Below are 21,343 nucleotides of genomic sequence, written 5' to 3' on the forward strand. Positions count from 1 at the left end.
CACACACACAAACGGAACAGAGGCATGGCCACACATAAATGGCTGGCAACATTCTCGTAACATTATCAATGACAAATTTGATGAAATAATAATGATTTATTTGCCAAATTGCTCAAGTGTACAAATGTGTATAAATATGCACATATAGATTCGCATGAAATCTGTGTGCGTGCGTATGGATGTACATGTGGATGTGTGTCTGTGTGCGTATGCAAAGAATGGAGAGCCTGGATTTATCGCTATTGTTGTTATCCTTGCTGTTCTCGTTGTTGTTGTTACATGGCATAATTGCTGTTTGACATGACATTAATATTTGAAGCCAAGTTTTTCGAGTCAGTCGGCTTGCGATCCCGGGGGACGCGGGGTGATTGCTTTGGCATCTGCTGGGCTCATTACTAAAACATAATGCGATTCATTAATTGATTCAATTTATGCAAATATGTATACTTCGCCTGATGTGACACATTTGTGCAGTTTTAAACTCCGCTCCACTCTTCTTGCAGCTTGAAACTTAAATAAAAGTCAGCGGTGGATGTGGCCAAAGTTGGCGAATTTTTAATTCATGTACCATGAGCTCATTAGAGCGTAAAGTTCATTTAACAATTGTCATGGATAATGGATAAGTACTCCTCCGCTCCTCCGCTCCTCTGCTCCTGCAATCCGCCTCTGTTTGCCAGCTCTTGTCTGCTGGGAAAACGAGGTGCTGGTGATGGTGCGGTGCGAGGGAATTAAAAACTTTAATTGGCTGCGGCGCACGCTGCGTATGCTTGATATGCGATAGCTCTCGGCATATGCAAAAGGATTTGTTGCACGGCGCGAGGAGAATGGGAGTCCAGGGGATGGCCCTGCCACTCGCAGTGCTCGCAAAGTGGCAGCTGTCTGCTTTCCAGCCCAAACAGCCCGAGCAGCCGAGCAGCCCGAAAGCAGCCCAACAACCCAACAGCCCACTTCAGGCCAACAGCCAACCAGCGAACCGAACCCAAACTGAAAGTGCCGCTAATGCGCTTAACTATTTGAAATATTTAACGTTGTGGAGGCGTGGCAGTGTGGCTTTGTTTGTTGGCTTGACTGTTGCACACACACACACGCACCCGCACCCGCACACACACACACACACACACGCGTTCGCAGTGGAAATATTTTACTGTTGCCACAGCATCAGCTGGCGGCATACGTTGCGTATGAGTGACATTTTGATCACTTTATTTGACTGCTAATAAATGCGACGCTTATTAATTTCTCCGGGCCGCAAAGGGCACCGTCGCCCGCTGGGTATGTCAAACTTTTTGTCACATATGTATGTGGGCTGGGATTTGGTAACTCATGTTATCAGCTCCTCCTCCCACTGCAATCATACCTTTTTATTTTTTCACCATTATGTCGCGTGGTCTGTGCCTGAAATAATAAACTCTTAGCCAGCTGATGGTCGTGTTTATTATCGCCAAAATGCACAATTAGTTGATGTTTTTGCGGTGCTAATGCCTTAATGCCACGCCCCCACCCGCCGCACACACACATACAGATACCTGCAAAAGCAGCGATAAGTGACCAACTATAACTACACACATACATACGTGTATATGGAACATCCGGCAGACATGGTGCCGTAATGTAAACCCACTCTTCCACTCGGCTAGTTCATTTCTGTCGCTGCCTCTGTGCGGTAAGCCAATGAGCGATAATTATGTAGTGTATTTATTATTTTAACCGCTAATTACATAAAATGCATATTAGTATGGAAATTATTTATAAATATGTTAGCCGAATGACATAAGTACCACCCATCCACAATCATTCGCCCAATTCGGCGCCAGGCTTTTATTATCGATTGCCAAAGCCACCCACTTTTTCTCGCGATAATCATGCAAATTGCGTTCCTGATGAATGGCTGTAGGCCCCAATTTAGATGTTTAGTTTTATGTATGGACATTGTTCGCGGTGACTTTGGTCTGGTTAATCCTAGCTTTTGACAGCCAAAAAGGGCGAATGGTTGGCTGACAACAAAGCTATTAATTGATGCACGACGAGAAATAACAGATTGTTTCAAATTTCAACCTTAAATATACCTAATGCCAAACAAAATAATATGCTATGGTCTAGTTCCCCGACTCTCTCATACCCGGTTCTCAGCTAGTGGAAATGCAATATTTTGTGGAATATCGGTAGGAATTGGGAAAAAATCGAGGCGTTTATACGGACATTTTTTAATTTCTACGACATCATACATCAAAAAAATGACAAAAAAATTTAAAAAAATAAATTTCTAAATTTAAATGCAGATTTTTAGAGAATTTCGCCACAATCATTTAGAGGTATGGCACTTTAAAATCCGATCAAGATAAGTTGAGTTATGGAGTTTAGAACTTCAGCCTTGGGACATTTTTCAATTTTTTTAAATTTCTACAACATCATACATCAGAAAAATTACAAAAAAATCAAAAAAAAATAAATTTCTAAATTTGAATGCAGATTTTTAGAGAATTGCGCCACAAACATTTAGAGGTATGCCACTTCAAAATCCGATCAAGATAAGTTGAGTTATGGAGTTTAGAAATTCAGTCTTGGGACATTTTTCAATTTTTTTGAATTTCTACAATATCATACATCAGAAAAAATACAACAAAATTAAAAAAAAAAATTTTTCATTTTACTCTACGAGTAAATGTCAATCGTTTTGAGAGCATCAATTGACTGCAATTGATATTTTGCAAGCTGAAACAAATTTCTTTTCGTGTTGCATTCATTATGGCCCTGCAACAATTAAATAAATAGGAGCACTATTTTAATTAATGCAAAGTCCACACAACCGCTTTTGATTGTTTTTAGGTCAAACAGAAGTGAAACCCTTAGAGATTAGGAATTTTCGTTTAATCCGGAAAACAAACCAATGCCTTTGCATCCATTGAAAAAGGGCCACTGTTCTGACCACAGGTACGCGTATTAACCCATCTAAGGTATTCCAAATCCCTCAAAGTTGTGCGGCAAACCCTTCAACACACACACACACATAGACACACACAAACAAACAAACAGACACTAACACATACAGATAAGGGAAAAGAGAGAAGGACAGGACAGTCAGCAGAGTTTTGTTTACTTTCGAAAAACTAACGAGCAACGAAACTAAGACGCTCCATTTTCTTTACAGTTTATTATGAGCTTAACTTTCCATTAAAAAATATAAATCCCCATGAAGCGGAATGCGAAGACGCAGTTGAAGATAAAAAACGAGGACCAGGAAGACAAAGACAAGGAAATAGAGGCAGAACAAATGCCGAATTTTGTGCCGAACCATTTGCTTGTAGTTTTTTAACGGCCAGGCGAAAAAAAAATGGGGCAAAAATGGGCTAAAAAAACATACAGAAAAAGCATCGAAATAAAACAACCAACACACGAAACAAAAGTGAGCTCTAAGCCGAAGGGGTGGTGGAAAATGGTGGGGCAAAGCCGTTCGGAGAAGAAAGCAAATGTGTATAAATTTCAACAAAATATCTTCCAACTTAATAAAAGTTTTGGGGGTTTTTCCCTTGTTTTTCTTTCGCTCATCTCATCTGTGTGCCTGTGCATGTGTGTGTGCGAGTGAAATGTGTTTTTTGTTTTTAGTTTGTTCGAAATACCTTTCAACTTTTGGCTAAATAATCTGCAAATTCATACATACAGAAGCTGATGTGCATTCAGCAGTATTATAGATACAGCCACAGAGCAGATAAGCATCCACATGCGTATGCAAATAGCAACAATCCCCCCCAAAGGACCCACTCTCCCCTTCCCTGTCACACGCACCCCCTTATGAGCATGTGTACATTATCAATTCATGACGAAAGAATGGGAAAAAACTTCATTTTACCAAAAAATAAAAAAAAACACAGACGTGGGAGGGAACCCCACCGAAAGTCCCTTCGCCAATCCCTTGATGTCCTGCTCGGGCAGCAACAATGGACCCAGCTCGATGATGACGCCTCAGTTGCCACAGTGAGCACCGAAAGTGGGCCACAGGATGTGCAGGAGACAGGGTCGAATCGGCAGTCGGGAATCGGGATCAGAACGGGGATGAGGATGCGGAGGCGGAGGCGGATGCGGAGGCCAGGACACTGACAACTCCCCAGCTGAGTGCTCCTGATGTCCTGACGGGGCTGACATCCGAACCGAGCTTAACCGAACCGAACTGAACTGAACTGAACTGAACTGAGCCGAACTGAGATGAGCTGCGTTCAGACGAGATGAGTTGAAGTTGAAGCTGAAGTTGCTGCCTTGACTTGGAAACTTTGCTCCCAACTTTGGCTACGCTCCCTTTTCTTACTTTTGTTATTTCGCTTTTTGCCAGGATAATAAAAATGTGGCATTAAATATGCAGGAGCCGAGCAAATGAGCCCGGCAGGTGGAGGACTGCTCCCAGGTTTTAGTTTAATCAAATATCGAATTGAGTTACCAAAGCCCGCCAAACAAAATGTGTCAACAATGCGACGGATTGCGGCAAATTTGCTCAGGGCAAATACTTGGCCATATTGTTTGTTTGTTTGTTTGCCAGCCTGTTTGGCGTTTTTCTGCCGGCTCTTCATTGTTGTTTGTTGGCTGGCAAAAAGGCGCTGCATTGAATGGCAATGATTAAAATTGAATGGCTTTATTAACGGCAAATGTCCCGCGGCAATCGTTTGATTCAATTCCAATTTGGCTAAAGCGAGTCTGAATGCAAATGACGACAACGAAATTACAAATGAACAAACACCAAATGTTTGCCCAAAGCATACACAAACCCTCGCGGAAACATTCCATATCTGCACGTGTGAATATGTGTGGGTGGTGGGTGGTGGGTGGTGGGTGGTTTGTTTCTGGTGGTGGAGACTTGTTAATTTCAGTGGCAAAAGTTGCCGTGCCAGAGCGGGAAAAAAAATAAAAATCACACAAAATATGATGACCCTTGGAGCCCGAGCCCCCATATCCGCCCATTTCGAACCACTCCACTTTGCAGTAAGCGTCATAAAAATATGAGAAATATTAAAAGCCCGAACCGTGTGGATGACCAGAGTGCCAGGTGGAAGTGGAGGTGTCTATGTGCTGCCGACGAGCATGGAGCATGGAGCATGGAGCACGGAGCACGGAGCACGGAGCACGGACCATGTAAGTGGGTGGCATTGGACTTGGAGGAGGAGGTGGCACAATGGGTCTGGTGCCTGTTCTACGGATCCCAGGGGATGTGGCACGTAAATCGTAAAAAAAGGTTCGCTGCGAATTGGTAATGGCCAACGGCACACAACTTGGGCATACGTGTCTATGTGATTTCCCCAAAATAAGTTTTCCTCGACGTGGGCGTCGTAGTGTTTGGATTATGAAAATGCCCCTCAAAGCGATTGAAACGATCAGGCATTGATGGCCGAAAATGTTTACGAGTGATGAATGATTCGAAAATGTCTTGGCCGAGTTTGGATTTCTCAGCGGAATGGGAAAATGAAATCGTTAGGTTCGAAATGAGGTTCAGGGGGTATAAGAAGATTAAAAATATATATTTAGCTCCAATCCGTTTTAAATCGTTTCATTTTGCGTATGTAAATGAAGCCTATTCATGACTTTAGGTCTTACTAAGGGATTTGCTTGACTTTCTGTACCTTAATAAAGAGACTGGCATATTAAAGAAATATATAACTTTGAATTAATTTTGGATTAAATCCTATTTCAATTAAACGATAATACTGCTATTATCATATACTAGCTGAAGTAACTCCTTCAGTTAACACCAAATAACTGGAATCGACGCCACTTTATGTAAAAGCTCAATGGTTATCAAGGGAACTGCAGGTCCTTATGCAGGTAGGATATCTGGGGGATTATCGCATCTGAACCATTAGACCTGTCCGGATTTCACCGACGTAGCATGAAGGCGAATCGACATCTGAATTGATAACAATCCGCTTTCACACGATTTGGAATCCGAGCTCCGCCGCCCACCTGCCGCCCACCTTCCATCCACTGACTGATTTGGATCCTTTTTGGATGGCAGTGTGTGTGTGTGTGCAGGTATCTATGTGTGCGATGATGGACTGAGCGACTGGTTGATTGCTGAATTGACAGACTGACAGAATGACGGACTGCAGTCCGCTCGCTTGTTAGGATGATAGCTCAAGCTTTTTGCTACGGCTTATGCACGTAAGTCGCTTATGGTCGCCCTCAGCTCATGCATATGTATGCATTGTTAACAGTGAAACAAACCAATTCTAACTGTGTCTATCTCTCTCTGCGTGTGTGTGTGTGAAGTCGCATCTCAGTGAGGGTGCTCCTGTTGTTGATATGACCATAAATTTGTAGCGCTGCTTCATTGCCAACTTCTGTGTGTGTTGTTTATTTTTGTGCAAAACTTTCCAAGGGAAAACTCACAATGGCCAGATGACAGATACGAAGGGATGGTAAGCAGGGGGGGTGAGGGTGACGGCGGGGCAGAGGGCCAAGGGATATGGCCAAAAGTCTGCAGCAGTAGCAGCTACGGCAACTCACAAAAGTATCAAGTGTTGTTTTTGACGGCTGCATATTGACTTAACTGTAAAAATAACAGCAAGACGGAGTCCTGGACACACAGCAGACAGATGAGCAAGATGAAAAAGATGAGTTGTGAGTGTGTGTGAGTGGGCAGGAGTGTGTGGGAGTGTGTGGCAGAGACTGGGCGGTGATCGGTGGGTGGCAAAGTGGACCTGCTCTGGGCCATGTCCATGTCCTTCTCCGTGGCGCGTGCTGCAAGTGTTTGGATTGAGTTGTTAGGCAACTGATTTGATTTACTGAATAATAAAAAACCAACCAAAACATGCACACACTGACTGACAGGAAGGCTAACACATAAACACACACACACTCACTCACTCCCATGCTTGTAAGGCAGACAGGAGGTGGGGGTCGAAGGATTCGGGGGGCAGGACGACTGACTGACTGGGCCATAAACAGTCATAGACACTTGGACATGGCCCGAGCACGAACGGCAAGTTTATCAAGTACAATAAGAAAATGTGACAGCCAAAGGAGAGTGAAATAAAACTTTTCCTCTTTCTCCGTCCCACTCTCTCTCACACACAGACAAATTTGCCATTTTTCTTGTTGTTGTATTGCAAGTTCCATAAAAAATGCAAAATACATTTGAGCAATGAGCAACAACAAAACCAGAAAAGTGGCAACACAAAAAAAGAGAGGAAAAACCAATTGCAGGCAAGAAAACGATGAAAAAATTCTGATACAATTTGCAGGAAAAATAAAGAAATAAATAAGAAAAATCGCTTTCTTCTCATGAAATACTGAGTGAGGCACACACACACAGACACAAATGCCATACAAATCACACAGAAACACACACAGATATGCGCAGACATACTAGCGAATTTCACATTGCGAATTCTCTGTTCAATTGCGGCAAAAGTTAAAGCGGATATCCTTTGGCAGCCAGGACATCATCGAGCACTACTACAGACTGATTTGAGTGCGATTTGTGGACAAGTTTCGGCTCTTTTCTGGGAACGGAAATTTTGCGAACAGGAACTGAAACTCCAATCTATCAAAGTCTTAAGTGGCGAAGAATTTGATGATTTCATTCCTCAAGTTTTGCAGCTTAAGAGAAATTGTTTTGGAATCATTTTTTTGGTGATATTCTGACCAAGCCATTGCGGCTTCAAAGTATAGCAATCAATGTTCTACCTCTACACTATTTTTTTGCGCTTACATTTTTGAAATCAGTTCAGCAAAAATAAAAGCATTTCACCGAAATCCTTTTCTCTGTGACACAAACACGTTCCACACATTTATGAAATACTTCACTCTCAGTTCACTGAATGCTAAAATTCTCGTTAAACTTGAACCAGAAAAATAAAAAACAATCAATATCGAGAGTGAAACGAATATTCCATTTGAGGTTCTCGCAACAGCACAACGGAATACATATAATCCCATATTTACATAGATAAATTATCTCGACTGAAAGTTTCCTTTCACAACAGAGGCCATAAAAATTGTTTGCCCAAGTCCGATATGCCGATCGGTAAATCTATAATTTATGATTATTATTTATATCCTTCACCGCATATTGATCACTTTCCTGGCGCGACTGACAAATCATCGTAGGCTACAACCTGAGTTTTGTGTGGTAGTTTCAAGTGGCAGAACAAAAAGGTAATGCAAGTACGCATAAATATAATGAAAAATATTTCACATTGTGGTGCACCAGTCCTCCAATCACTTTGATGTGTGTGTGTGCCGGGGGGAGGGGATAAAATATGGCCCGAAATGACGTATGCGCAACATAAACCAAAGACAAATGAACAATTGGATATAAATAAGCGACATAGTGTTGCGCTCTCACACACACATACACTCAGGCACACACACATACGAGGAGGGGCCGTAAAGTGAAGCTGACAAAAATGCAGCAGCAGGGCCGAAAAATTAACAGCAACAGCAGTGAAGGACAATGGCCAAAATGAAACAGAAAGCGGAGAGTGCGGAGAAAGCGGAGAATGCGGGGGGTGGGAAAGTGGAAAGTGGAAAGTGGGTGCAAAAGAGAGTGGAGTGTCATGTAAAAGCCTTTCAATGCACGTTGCATACTTTTAGGCGATGCGTGTTATGCGACGCCCGCGGCCTCAATGTGTTTGTGTCTGCGTGTCTGCCTGTGTGTGTGTGTGCGAGCCTAGAAACGCGATAAAAGCAATGCATAAAACACACAAACGAAAAAAATACAGAACAACATGCACACACACACAGGCAAAGCGAGCGAGCGAAGAAAATTGGGTGAAACAGGAACGATGGGACAACGGAAACAACAAAAGCAAGCATAGGACAGTGGAAATATTGGAATTTTAAATACCTGGTTTTTCATTCATACACGCTCTGCGGTTTTAAATATCACAACACAAATATCACACACTTGTAAGCAAAATAACATGCTATCCTGGCCAAGGTAGCAAGTGGCACTGTATTAAATTCCCAAGAGTAATTAGGTTTCCATTAAAGTGGCGCTCAGCTGTGCTCCCGATTGCTGGTCATTTTAAGTGGCCTGTGATGCAAATGCATAATTCATTCCTGAAGAAAAAAGTTAAATATGAAATGACTCGGATGCCTGCGAGATGCTTATTAAATATATCACTCATACGCACTGTTGCCGTAGCTCACATATGCAAGCCATTTGCATATTTACACCCACTTCAACCGGGCAAAGAATGTTTGGATTGCCCAAATATTTGATTATAAATAATTAAGTGTGCATGCCGTTAGTATCCACTGCTAACTTATTGAAAAAGTTTTAGAAATCCATTAAAAAATTCAATTTCTTGTGACATAATCAATTAATTAGACTGATATTATTGTAATGTAACGACCTAGCGGAGGCCATAGGACCAGCTTAATATACCCATTCACCCGCCGAATAATGGGTGCAAAAAAGAAATGGCAACTATGAAATGAGTGGCAAAAGAGGCAGCACGTCCAAACGATGGGCGAGCAACAAAAACGTTGCATATAGATGGGCTGGCCCACGGGTGTGTGGGTAAATGCATGCATATATGGGGCAGTGTGTGTTGGTGTGAGTGTATAGAAGGCGCTCTGGCGACGTGCATATGCTTGAATGCGCGTGTTCGCACTTGCTGGCGAGCGAACAAAAAATAAAATGGCAACCAAATGCACAAACACACACATACACGCACATACGAACGTATGCAGTTGCATGTGTGTATGTGCAGTGTGAAAAACGAGTGCAAGTGGAAAAATAAAACATTTTTGCAATTAATTGCGCTCAATTTAAAATGTTGCAAAATTAATTCAAGAGTCATGCCAAATACACAGGCGCAGTCATTTATGCAAACAGAGACAGCCACAAGGGGTGCAGAGGGGGCTGTGGTGGGAAAATGGAAAATCCGAAGAGGGCGGTGAAAAGCGGGTGATCACAGCTGAAAGGCTGCTCAAGCGACCAGACAAATGCGCAGTTGAAACGGACACACACGGAAGGACATGGCTTGCATATGGAGAAGGCAGCGAAAGGAGTGAGAGGAGTGTAAGGAGCTCCAGAATGCAGAGAAAGGAGTGAAGAAAGGAACAGGAGCAGGAACAGGAGCAGGCTCGGTAGCAGGACCAGTAAAAGGAACCCAAACAGGCAGGAGCACACAAATGTGGCGTTGATGAGCAGACGCCAGGAGGGGCTCGGTGCCGGACAAACGATTCCAAGACACAGGACACACTCCTGCACTCACACACTGCCACGCACACACTCACACACACACACACACACACACTCACACGACCCATGGAAACGAGCTCGGGAGCCAAGCAAACAGCAAAAGGAAAACGACGAGGAGGCGAAGCAAGAGCCACTGCAATAAAAATAACAAAGCGACCGGAAAAGCGTAGAGCGGGGGGAGAGGGGCAGGAATAGAGGTTGGGGCAGGAAGAGGGGGGAAAGTGAGCTGCAGACGGATAGAAAGCCAAACCCAAATGAGCAGCAGCTTATGCACTACGAAAAAGGACCCATGGGAATTCAAAGCCAAAGTGCAAGCAATCTGCAAAATAAATCGTTCTCTTAGCTGAGAAAATGCTCAAAACTGCACTCGTCATTTTAATAATAGTTTGTAATAATATCTAAGACATTTTAAATTGCTGTAAACAGCAAACATTACTTTTTGTTTGCAAAGATAGTCATACTTAATAAGAATTGTAAGCTATTTTAATACTTATTATTTTAGAATGCATCTCAAACTTAACTGAGACAAGTAAGCCAAACTTTTTTCCGAGTGTAACAATGCACACACCACACACGCACAAGTGTAGATGTGTGTGCTGCAACATAGCAAGATTGTGGACTCAAATGGATTTCCATGTTGTCATTGTCGCCGGCGAAGGAGTTGCAGCAGAAGTGGCAGGAACGCAATAAGCAGACGGAGAAGCAATTCAAGTTGCCGTCACGGAAGTTGCCTGTTGAAATTAAGCCAACAGCAATTATGGCAACAAATGCGGCTAGCAGCGCCGATTATGTGTCCCCTTCCGCTTCTTCAGCAATTCTAGCAATTTTTCTAAAGATGCTCAGCCTCGGCTTTAGAGCCCAGCCAATTATACATAAGATTTCGGAGAAGTTTAACCTACAGTTTACCTTTAAAAAGAAAATTTAGGAGAGCTTGGCTGAACTTTAAAACCACTTGTGGACTCGCAAGCTTGTGTTTGTAAAATTTGGCAATAATAAAAATAGAATTATGTGGTATTTATTACAAGCTGACATATGAGTTAGGTCTTTGGAAGCATTTCATATTCAGTGCACATAAAACTAAACTCAGTGTCCCGCAAAATAAACCTCTTCTTATGAAAAAATTCGCCATTTGCCTTTCGATGCGGTCGTAACCTATCCGTCGTGTCAATCCCGTAGCTCTGCTTTTCAATTACAATCAAATTTGTCAAATGATTGAGCAATCACGACTATTAGATAACAGATAACACACAGCAGAGTGTAAGCACGGGCAGCCAGCAAAAGGGAAAACAAAACCACAGGACGCAGAGAACCTTTTGGACCAGGATGAGCGAACGAGTAAAAATCATATGCATGCATGTGTATGTGTTATCTTATCGCTTCCGCTTCCGCTTTTCAGCTTCGAGCTACCAACTCTGGACACATGCAAAAAAAAAAGAAAAAAGAAAGGAAAAAGGGCAAAAATGGGGCAATGAGGGGGTAAATGGAACAACACTTGTGCCCAGTTCAATGGAGTTATCGCCGAGCAGAGTGCGCTTTACAAACTCCCCCCGAGCAATTCCCAAAATATATGTAGACGCGAGTTTTTCCCTTATTTTTTTCCCATTTCTTCTTCTAGGGGTAACGAAGTTTTCCCAGTTTGGCTGCGAGTGTCTCACTGTGGGCAAATAAATGCCAAGCGCTACGTAAACCAAATAAAGTCGAAGGCACGCACAGCCCCACACCCACTTATACACAACCACACACATGCCCGCACGCACACACATTTAACAGTAACAGACGTTGGCAATGAACGCAGCAGCGACAGGAAGTAGGCAACAGCCTTTTAGTCCTTTAGTTGCTCAATTTCAGTTTCACACTTCCGACGAGCGGGAGGACCCCAGGACACCCAACCACTCACAATCGCACAGCGCCTGCCACAAAAAATATCACAGCCAGGCAAATTCGCTTCCTTTGGCTAATATTCAACAAGGCGATGTGACTTTAAGAACACAGAGAAACCTCAAATGGAAAATGGAGCATTTACGTTTGAGGTGCGAAGCTAAAAAGTTGGGCTGTAACTTAAAAATCAGATATAAGAAAGTATTAAATATATTCTCATTGAAAAGCGGCCAATGTTAAGTAATTAGGACTAATATACTTAGTTATACATTCATTGTTCTAGCCAACAGATTCTTTTTAGGGTAGAGCTATAACAATGGCCATAGCTGTGCGGGCTGAGACAGACAGATATGCATATGGGTAAGACAGCGGAGTCCCCGACTCGTCAGCTTTGCTCCTCCCGGTCCTTCATTTGCTCCTCGCCCGAGCTCCATCCTTCTGCTCCTCCACCTGCTCCGTTCTTCAGCCGCTGCAGGCGTAAAAACGTGCGGCGTACAATTTACACAACGAAGCGAGCAGCAGAAGGAGCAGGAGGAGCAGGACATGGAGGATCGGGGGTGGCAGGACAAGGGCGGAGGAGGCGTCGCAAAAAGACATGCAACAACAATTAAACTTTCAAAGACGTCGCTGCCGCCGCCCGACACGGGAAAAGTAAACCGAGCAAAAGTTGTTAACGGGGCATAAAAAATGAACAAGAAGGCGGCGGGCAAGACAAAAAAAAACAAAAAAAACGTGCAAACCGATGGGAGGATGAGTGGCAGGAGCGCGGGAAGATGGCCAAAGTGGGAAGATGGAGGGCCAAGTGGCAGCCTGCAGTCGTGCGGGAAAAAGGAAAAGGCACGCGCAGCCAAGATGGGGAAAACTGGAGGCGATTGGGGAAGTGGGGCGGTCCGCAGACAGCGGCAAATTCGCATGCAAATTGTGCGCGAAAAAAGGCGTCCAAAAATGTGTATAAAAATGGGGGAAAAGTGCGGCGAACATGAGCTGGCAAAAGCCCGAGTTTAGAGTTGGAAATAACGAAAGACCAGGCCAAGAAAAACTTTTGCCCATAGATGGGGTACATGCTACTCATGTGTGAGTTTCAACATAAATGTAAACAATAAAATTGTAGAAAATTGTTGAATAAATAGGGTTCACGAAGGCGGGATGACGGGGCGAGGGGTGTTTGAGGATGGGGGCCGGGCAAACTGCCGGCGGAAAAGCTTTTTCTTGTCATCATTTCACGACTCTGCAGCCGCACATTTTCATTGCCCCTACCCCTGTGCCTTCACCCTTTAGCCAGATTTTGCAGCTGTAGGTGTGAGACAACGGCAATTATCGCAATTGTCCCCAGCACTCATTCACTCACTCAAAACGTAGAAAGGCAGAGGAACAGAGAGACGAGGCCAAGTCGGAGCAGCCTAAGCCATCAGCATTTGTTCATTCATTCCGGCTGTGGGTGGGGAATGTCCTGGGTGGCGCAGGATACCAGGGGCCATCGGGTGGGCCCCATTCATTCGACTTACGCATTGTTCCTGCTCTGACGCCTTGCTGGCTTTTGTTGCTGAGCTGTGTTTACATTTACACTGTTTTTAGCCTGGTGGAAGGCAGAAGGCAGCAGCCAGCAGCCAGCAGCCAGCAGCCAGCAGCCAGCCGGCGACGGCAGGCATCATTTCCATTTCCATTTCCCTGCCACTTGCCACTTCCCACTTGCCACTTGGCAGTCGGTAGTCGTACTGGCTTAGAGAGCCAACCATTTGATGCCTATCCATCCCCCTCGCAGGCCATAAAAACCCGCTGTTGCCTACTTTGCGGCGCATTTAGTTAAATTGTTTATTTGTCTGCTGCAAGCTTTTCAGTTTGTTCACAATCAATTAAAAGTCAAGCGGCAATGTTTAATTAAGCTAAAAGAAGCGCCGACAACTGCAGCCATTTCCCATTTGCAGTGGTTTTAATTAGTGTCGCGACCCCTTGGAAAAAATGAGCCCCCACCATTCTACTTATCCTTGACTTGGCCCAAATTGAGTTATTAGATGCTCATTATCGGCCATTCTCGCTTGTCTAGCACTTTTTCTCGATTCCAGTATTTTTTTTTTTATTTTTTTGCCCAGCTGCAGTCGAAAGCCGCTGACATGGAATATAAATTTGCAATGCCCTCCCTGAATCCCCTTAGAAGTCGCCAATAATTGGCTACTAATGGTGGCACATAAAAACTTTTACTGACTGCAATAAAAAATCCCATTGACAAAACTTTTCTGCCAACTACAACAAATACAGCAGCTGCAAAGAAACAAGAGCAACCATCCACTGCATGGAGTGAAAAAATAAAGTGGGGAGGTGGCATAAAAACAGAATCAATTAACATTTTCATTTTGCGATTTTCCGCTTCAACTTTGCAACACAAATTATTGCATTTTGTCATCTTTGTTGCTGTTGTGGCTGCTGCCGCAGTAAGCGCCAATACAAATGGCTTGAAAGTGCATAATAGATGTTTGTTTGCGGCCAAATGAGTGCGCCCTGAATGCTAATTGTAATTTAATTGCATGCCGCTCGCCAAAACAGGATCATTGCCATCTCAAGGAGGATTAATTACGCCAGCGCTTGAATAAAAATAAAAGCAGCTTTATTTAAATCCAATTGATTAAGAATGTGGCATGTAAATCATGGTGTATCTCAAAAATACTGAGCTCAACATAATTTGTTGCATACTTTCAGGCAACGCAGCAAATCCCTGGTAACAACATGATAGTTTATATGCTCTTAAATGCCACATAGCCCCAGTATCAATTGCTACCTTAAACGTATTGAAAGCCTTTTTATAAAATTTGGTCACAATTGGCTGCTTTACAATATTGCTGCGCCACTTTTTGCACCTGTTAATTATACTCTGCATGAGCGTGCAATCCTGCGAAGCTGGGAAAGCTGCTAAAAGTGGAAAAACTGGCTAGCCGATCCGCGGCTCCATTGTTCTTGTTTTTGTAGCCGGGTGAGCCCCATTGTTATTGTTATTCGATGGCACTTACAAATGCGAGTGAAATTCATTGGGCCCCCCGCAACGCTGCTCACCTGGCAGTCGCACCTGCAAAATGGAGAGTGCCACGCGCATTATTGCAAACAATTTGCCCCGTTTGTGCCACCGGACAAATGACAAAAAGGACAAATGGCACAAAATATTTTCCAGGCGCTCTGGTGCAGGCAATCGGAAATGTTGCCAAAGTTCTGCAACCAACACACACTCATGTGCCCCAAAGGCCAAAACACACATACATGCACACACATACACACAGGAAGAGAGTCAAAAGGGCGCAGGATATGCACAATGTATGCATTGAGGCGAAGCTTTGGCGGCTTAGCCCGAGAACCCTGCCCACTCCCGAATGTCCTGCGCTGCCTGTGCGCCTGCAGTGTTTGTTTTAATTTAAATAAATGAGCTTAAGCGCACTCACAGCTTGTGATCCTTTAAGGCTCTACGCCGGCTCCTTATTTTATTTGTCCTTGTCGGAATCGCAGTCACTGTCCTTGTCTCCGCCGCCTCTTTTGTTGTCCTTATTTAGCTGAGCTGGCAACGAACGTTGGACGATGGACGTTGGACGATGGACGGGGGTTTGCCAGGATATGCAAGTGCTAAGCATTTTTAAGTCAAATTGCTTTGCCGAACATTCTGCCATTTCGCTGCAAGACTGACCCTCCCGCGGACCCTCCCTTGTGTCCCGCCTCCTTCCTCCTTCAACGATTTTCCCCCGGCTTTTCCGCTTTTCCAACGCTTTCGCGACGCGTTGCTGACGTCGTCAGCGCTCTCCAACTCAAGAGTTTGGCGTTGTTCTTGTTGCACTGGCTTCTGTTTTTCCACTGGGTCGACTCAATTTGGCCAGCAGTTTGGCGTGATTATCCGAAGCTAAGGGAGCTAATAGAATTAATTTGTTTTATTTCATAAATACTTTTGGGGCACAACTTACCATTTGGTTAAAAGTGGCTCATGTATTGAACTAGCTAGAACAAAACAGTATGAAAAACTTTTGTGTTTCGCTTGAGGCACGACAAATAAAAAACCGACTAATTTAAAATTTACGCTAATTATACAATTTGCTTTGATATTTTTACATTTTTTTAGAAAAATAATTATCGACGGTGGCAAACAAAACAAATCCTCTAATTATACGTAACTATTTTGTTTAGTTTTTTGTTGGTTGTGAGTAACTAATTATAAATATATTTTTTATAAGTAACTGTAATCACAATATCGAAATTGAAATTAAAATTTATAATAATTTTCTGTTCTGGCAATTTATTATCTAAATAAATAATTATATTATTTATAAAACCGAATCTAGAGTATTTAATATTTTGAATCTAAAACATCCTTTTTAGCTGCTCCTGTTGTTGCAATGGCTCTTGTTTTTGTTATTCACGCTGCAGCTGCTTTAGCTGTTGCAGTTGTTGTTGTGCTCGTGAAGGAACTTCAAAAGGCTTTTCCGCTGTGTTAGTTCGCTTTGCTGTCGCCTTTTGCTCCTTTCACTTGCTCCGCCGACCTCGCGCTGCCACTTGTCGAGTTTCTCTTTCCATCCACCCCCGCCCGCTCCGCGGAAAACCCGACTCCTTTTTGGCCAGGCCTGAAGTTTACCTTTGGTGCAACTGCGCTGATTTGCAGTTTCTTGCTTTCATTTGATGGGCGCAGTTTTTGTCATGTTTTTTCTAGCCCATTCATTCTTCTTTGCTCAGTTTTTCCAGTTTTTCGAGTTTTTCCGGGCTTGCTCTCTTTGGCGCCGCTTCTGTTTACACAGCAAATTTATTTATTTTCGCACTGTGGGACGCTCTTAAATATTCCGTCTTTTGAGTGCTAATGCAAATGTTGTCTGGCGGGCGGACAATCAGCGGAATGGCTAAAAGGCGTGGGTGCTTTTGGCCAAAGGAAGCGGAAATCACTCGAAATAACGCCCGATGATTAACTGGGAATTCGCCGTGAATCAAGGTAAATATGTGATGAGTGTGAGGCAGTCGCAAAAGGAGCCATTCAATCGGAAATGGTGTCTTTGAACACCTCTAATTAAGTGTAAACTAAATGCAAAGTAAGAATACGAAAGCATATGCGAGAAAGAAGTTAATGGGCATTTTAATTACCCAAACGAAAGAAAAGTCGATGAATGAAATGCTCTGAAGCTCTACATTTAAAGTCCAAGAAAATAAATCTCTAAATTTGTTTACTAGTATATCCAATTTATGAATGTGTGTTAGCCAGCATGCAAATTATGGTTTGTTTGTATTTCTTTTCAACCGTTTGTTTGGCTTTAAATACAGCAAAAAAATTGTCAGAAAGGAAGTGTACAGATGCAAATGGAAATGCTGACATGTGGTGTTATTTATTGAAAATACAATAAAATTAAGCAGAAAAGGAAGTCAATAAAACCAGATTTCAGTTCCGATACACAATAGTTAGAAATTCAATTTAGATGCCGATTGTGGATAAGCCGAATAAAAACTACACAATCTTCCAGCCAACTCAAAAACTGTGTGCCAACGCAAGGCCATTAATACAATGGGCTGGGAAAACAATTAAATTTAATAACCGTAAGTTAATCCACTTAGCAAGAAAGCAGATTGATTCCCCTCTGCATCATTCTCATCCCGTACTAAAACCCGACTCCGTGGCAAGTTTCGCATGCTGCAAGCTCGAGTGCTTCCCACGCCGAGTAAACTTCTCGCCCCTGCAACATTCTGAAACTCTAATTTAATAAGTAAATCACATTTCCGCCTTTTGAATGTCACCACCCAGGACTCCGAAGGGAGTTGCAGGGCGGCACCCGGAACTGCGAGCCCCAAACACTCGGTTTTCCCGGCTCCACAGTCACCAGCTCCTGGGGCATCGCATTGACACCTCGTCAAAAGTTCGCAAGACATCGCTCCGGCGACTTGCTAACTGGTTTAGTGCAAATTCACTATTAGGAGAGCGCTCAATTTCACACTGGAATTAAATTACAGCGCATGGCGATGCGGCAGGTGGGCGGTCGCCTGCAAGGGGGGCGTGGCGCAGCAGCGGGAGATCAGAGTTTGTGGCGCGTTTCAGAGGCACGGCAAATGAGCGAACACCTCGTTAGTTTGTGCGCCTCGAAACTTTTTTAATATTTACATTCATATTTTGCACCTTTCGCCTTTTTAACCGCTTTTTCACGCCCTCCCAAAATCGCGAGCCCTTCTTTTATTGCAACTTCTGCATCCTGACTGCAGCATCCTGGCCGCTGGACGGACCAAGGATACTGCTGCTGCCGAGCCATAAATTTTTGTTTGTGTTGAAAATTGCATTTGCCTTTTACTTTGTGTCGGGCTGGCTGAGCCAGGGATCCCAAATTGGTGGCAACACGGGGTGGTGCACTGCGAGAAAATGTGTAGCCAAGAATCCAAGGTTATCTAATGTTTCATTGATAAACAGATTTCTAACATTTACCAGTCAAATATATTGCAGATTATTTAGTAAATATTTGTGCAACTTTTTTATTTGGTCTAATAATCCGATTTCCCTCAGTGCATTACATGGCTGTGTTGGTGAGATTGAGCTTGCCCGGCAGCCATATTGGATGCCCCTAAAAGCAGGCAACGTCAAATTTGTTGCAACGCTTGATAATCAAGTTAGCGATGGGCGCTGCTGCCATCAAATTCAGCCCCCTTTTTGCCCTTTTCACCCCTCCTCTGCAGACCAGCCCCCCTTTTAGTGCACTCAAATTGAACAGCCTTTTGTGCTCGATTCCTCGCTTTTTTCGCTTTATCGCGATATAAATTTAAACGGATGATTCCGCTTCGGACGGGGATTGTGATTCTGATTCTGAATCCGCATTTGATTCTGATTCTGTTTCTGGCTCTGATGTTTTGCTCGCATTTCTTGTTTACTTGCAGATGTCAATGGGCGTGGCAGTGGGGCGGCGAGTCGAACCAGCTGAAAATCAAAGCCCAATTGGCACAAACACGCGGTAAATAGAATTCGCAATCGGAATCGGAATTGGAATAGGAATTCGCATTCAAATTCGAATGCAAATAGAAATAGAAATTGCCGCGAGACCCCCACAGAAAAAAAAACACTCACACGCATACACACACAAAAAATAACAGCAACTAAAATACCCATAAAATAATAGGAAAACAAAGAGTGCCAGCAGAAGCAGCTGCTGCTGCAAATAAAAGAACCGCAACAGCAACTGCAACAGCAGCAACAACGGCCATAACAACTCCACCAACAACGACATCAACAACAATATGGAGAAGCTGCTGCAATCGACGCTGTTTGTCATCCTGATAATGGCCACAAAATGCGGCAGTGGCTCTACCCAGAACCAGCATCACGGTAAGTGGACATGGAATGGGGCATGCCAGGGGAGGCATTTAATTGCGAGCGGGTGCCTCACTACATCCATTTCCAACTCCCTTCGCAGAGAGCAATTCCCAGCTGGATCCCGATCCGGAGTTCATAGGGTTCATCAACAACGTCACATATCCGGCAGGACGCGAGGCCATCCTGGCCTGCTCGGTGCGCAACCTGGGCAAGAACAAGGTGAGCTAACTGAGTATTGTTATAGGTATCAAGCACGACTTGCCTAGAATTTCTTTACATGTAACACATCTAATATATAATATGATATTAGGTGGGTTGGCTGAGGGCCTCCGATCAGACCGTTTTGGCTCTACAAGGTCGCGTGGTCACCCATAATGCGCGAATCAGCGTCATGCATCAGGATATGCACACGTAAGCTCACTGACCTCCTTTATAGCGGCAATATAACTTAAATACAACTTCCCCTCCTTAAAGATGGAAACTGAAAATCAGCAAGCTGCGGGAAAGTGATCGCGGCTGCTATATGTGCCAAATAAACACGAGTCCCATGAAGAAACAAGTGGGCTGCATCGATGTGCAGGGTATGTCTTTCGGCCGCATATTCCTATATAGAACATAAGCTCCTAATAGTCACATGTCCTTAGTCCCACCGGACATCATCAACGAAGAGTCCTCCGCCGATCTGGCCGTTCAGGAGGGCGAGGATGCCACGCTCACCTGCAAGGCCACGGGGAATCCCCAGCCCAGAGTCATCTGGCGCAGGGAAGACGGCGAAATGATTCTCATTCGCAAGCCAGGCAGTAGGGAGCTCATGAAAGGTACAAACATGGCCTGAAAGCCTTTGATATCTAATTCATTACCCTCTTTCAGTGGAATCCTATAATGGATCCTCGCTCAGGCTGCTCCGCCTGGAGAGGCGTCAGATGGGCGCCTACTTGTGTATAGCATCCAACGACGTTCCACCTGCTGTCAGCAAACGAGTCTCGCTGAGTGTGCAATGTGAGTTATCAAATATTTACACCATGAATAGAATATTATACTTCAAGTGCAGGGATTTACCTATGCCTTTACCGAAAATAAGGACTTCTCATTTCCAATTACACATAGACAGCCGACTAAAAAATCAGTATCCTCCAATCCTATTTCTGATTTACCAAATTTCGTCCTCAAAGTTTCAGCAATTAAAGTAGCCAATTTAAAAGTCAGTGTGCTGAACAATTGCACAATTTCGTGAGAATAAGAACAATAAATGTATTTATCTGTGCGATATTCTGAAATCGATGAAATCCGAAACGAACCACCCACTCACCACTCCACTCCACAGTTGCTCCCATGGTGAGGGCCCCCAGCCAGCTGCTGGGCACACCCCTGGGATCCGATGTGCAGCTGGAATGCCAGGTGGAGGCCTCGCCGTCGCCCGTCTCCTACTGGCTGAAGGGGGCGCGGACGTCCAACGGATTCGCCAGCGTTTCCACGGCCAGCCTGGAGTCCGGCTCGCCGGGACCCGAAATGCTGCTCGACGGGTAAGTTGAGGGAATTCCGGACGGCGGACATCGGTGATACATATCCATCTCGAAAACCATTCCATTCCTTTGCTATCTGTCCATGCCGACCCATATCCAATGCAGGCCCAAGTACGGGATAACTGAGCGGCGCGATGGCTATCGGGGCGTCATGCTGCTGGTGGTGCGTTCCTTCTCGCCCTCCGATGTGGGCACCTATCACTGCGTCAGCACAAACTCGCTGGGCCGTGCCGAGGGCACATTGCGGTTATACGGTGCGTATACGCAATCTCTACTCCACCATCTCCCGCCATCACAGGGTTTAATTTGTTTTGTTTGTCCCTGTTGTTGTATTTTTCTCGGTGCCTGTGGTTCTGCGTTGCAGAAATCAAGCTTCATCCGGGCGCCTCCGCCAGCAACGATGATCATCTGAATTACATCGGAGGTGAGTTACATGTATATAGGAATAAA

The 21,343-nt window shown here is 44.1% G+C and overlaps 1 protein-coding gene across 1 annotated transcript in view; it reads left to right on the top strand.

Moving 5' to 3' along the window:
* LOC6555159 (lachesin) overlaps positions 1–21,343 on the top strand; it is a 45,770-nt gene that overhangs the window by 23,718 nt on the left and 709 nt on the right. Inside the window, exons 2-10 of the mRNA XM_001981379.3 lie at positions 18,938–19,382; positions 19,471–19,589; positions 19,681–19,781; positions 19,845–19,951; positions 20,015–20,188; positions 20,241–20,369; positions 20,695–20,893; positions 20,999–21,147; positions 21,258–21,317. Coding sequence (XP_001981415.1) covers positions 19,295–19,382; positions 19,471–19,589; positions 19,681–19,781; positions 19,845–19,951; positions 20,015–20,188; positions 20,241–20,369; positions 20,695–20,893; positions 20,999–21,147; positions 21,258–21,317 — 1,126 coding nt within the window. The 5' untranslated portion in view covers positions 18,938–19,294. The remainder of the gene's footprint in view (positions 1–18,937; positions 19,383–19,470; positions 19,590–19,680; positions 19,782–19,844; positions 19,952–20,014; positions 20,189–20,240; positions 20,370–20,694; positions 20,894–20,998; positions 21,148–21,257; positions 21,318–21,343) is intronic.

Source organism: Drosophila erecta, unplaced genomic scaffold (assembly GCF_003286155.1).
Source record: "Drosophila erecta strain 14021-0224.00,06,07 unplaced genomic scaffold, DereRS2 tig00000000-arrow-pilon, whole genome shotgun sequence".
Taxonomy (NCBI): domain Eukaryota; kingdom Metazoa; phylum Arthropoda; class Insecta; order Diptera; family Drosophilidae; genus Drosophila; species Drosophila erecta.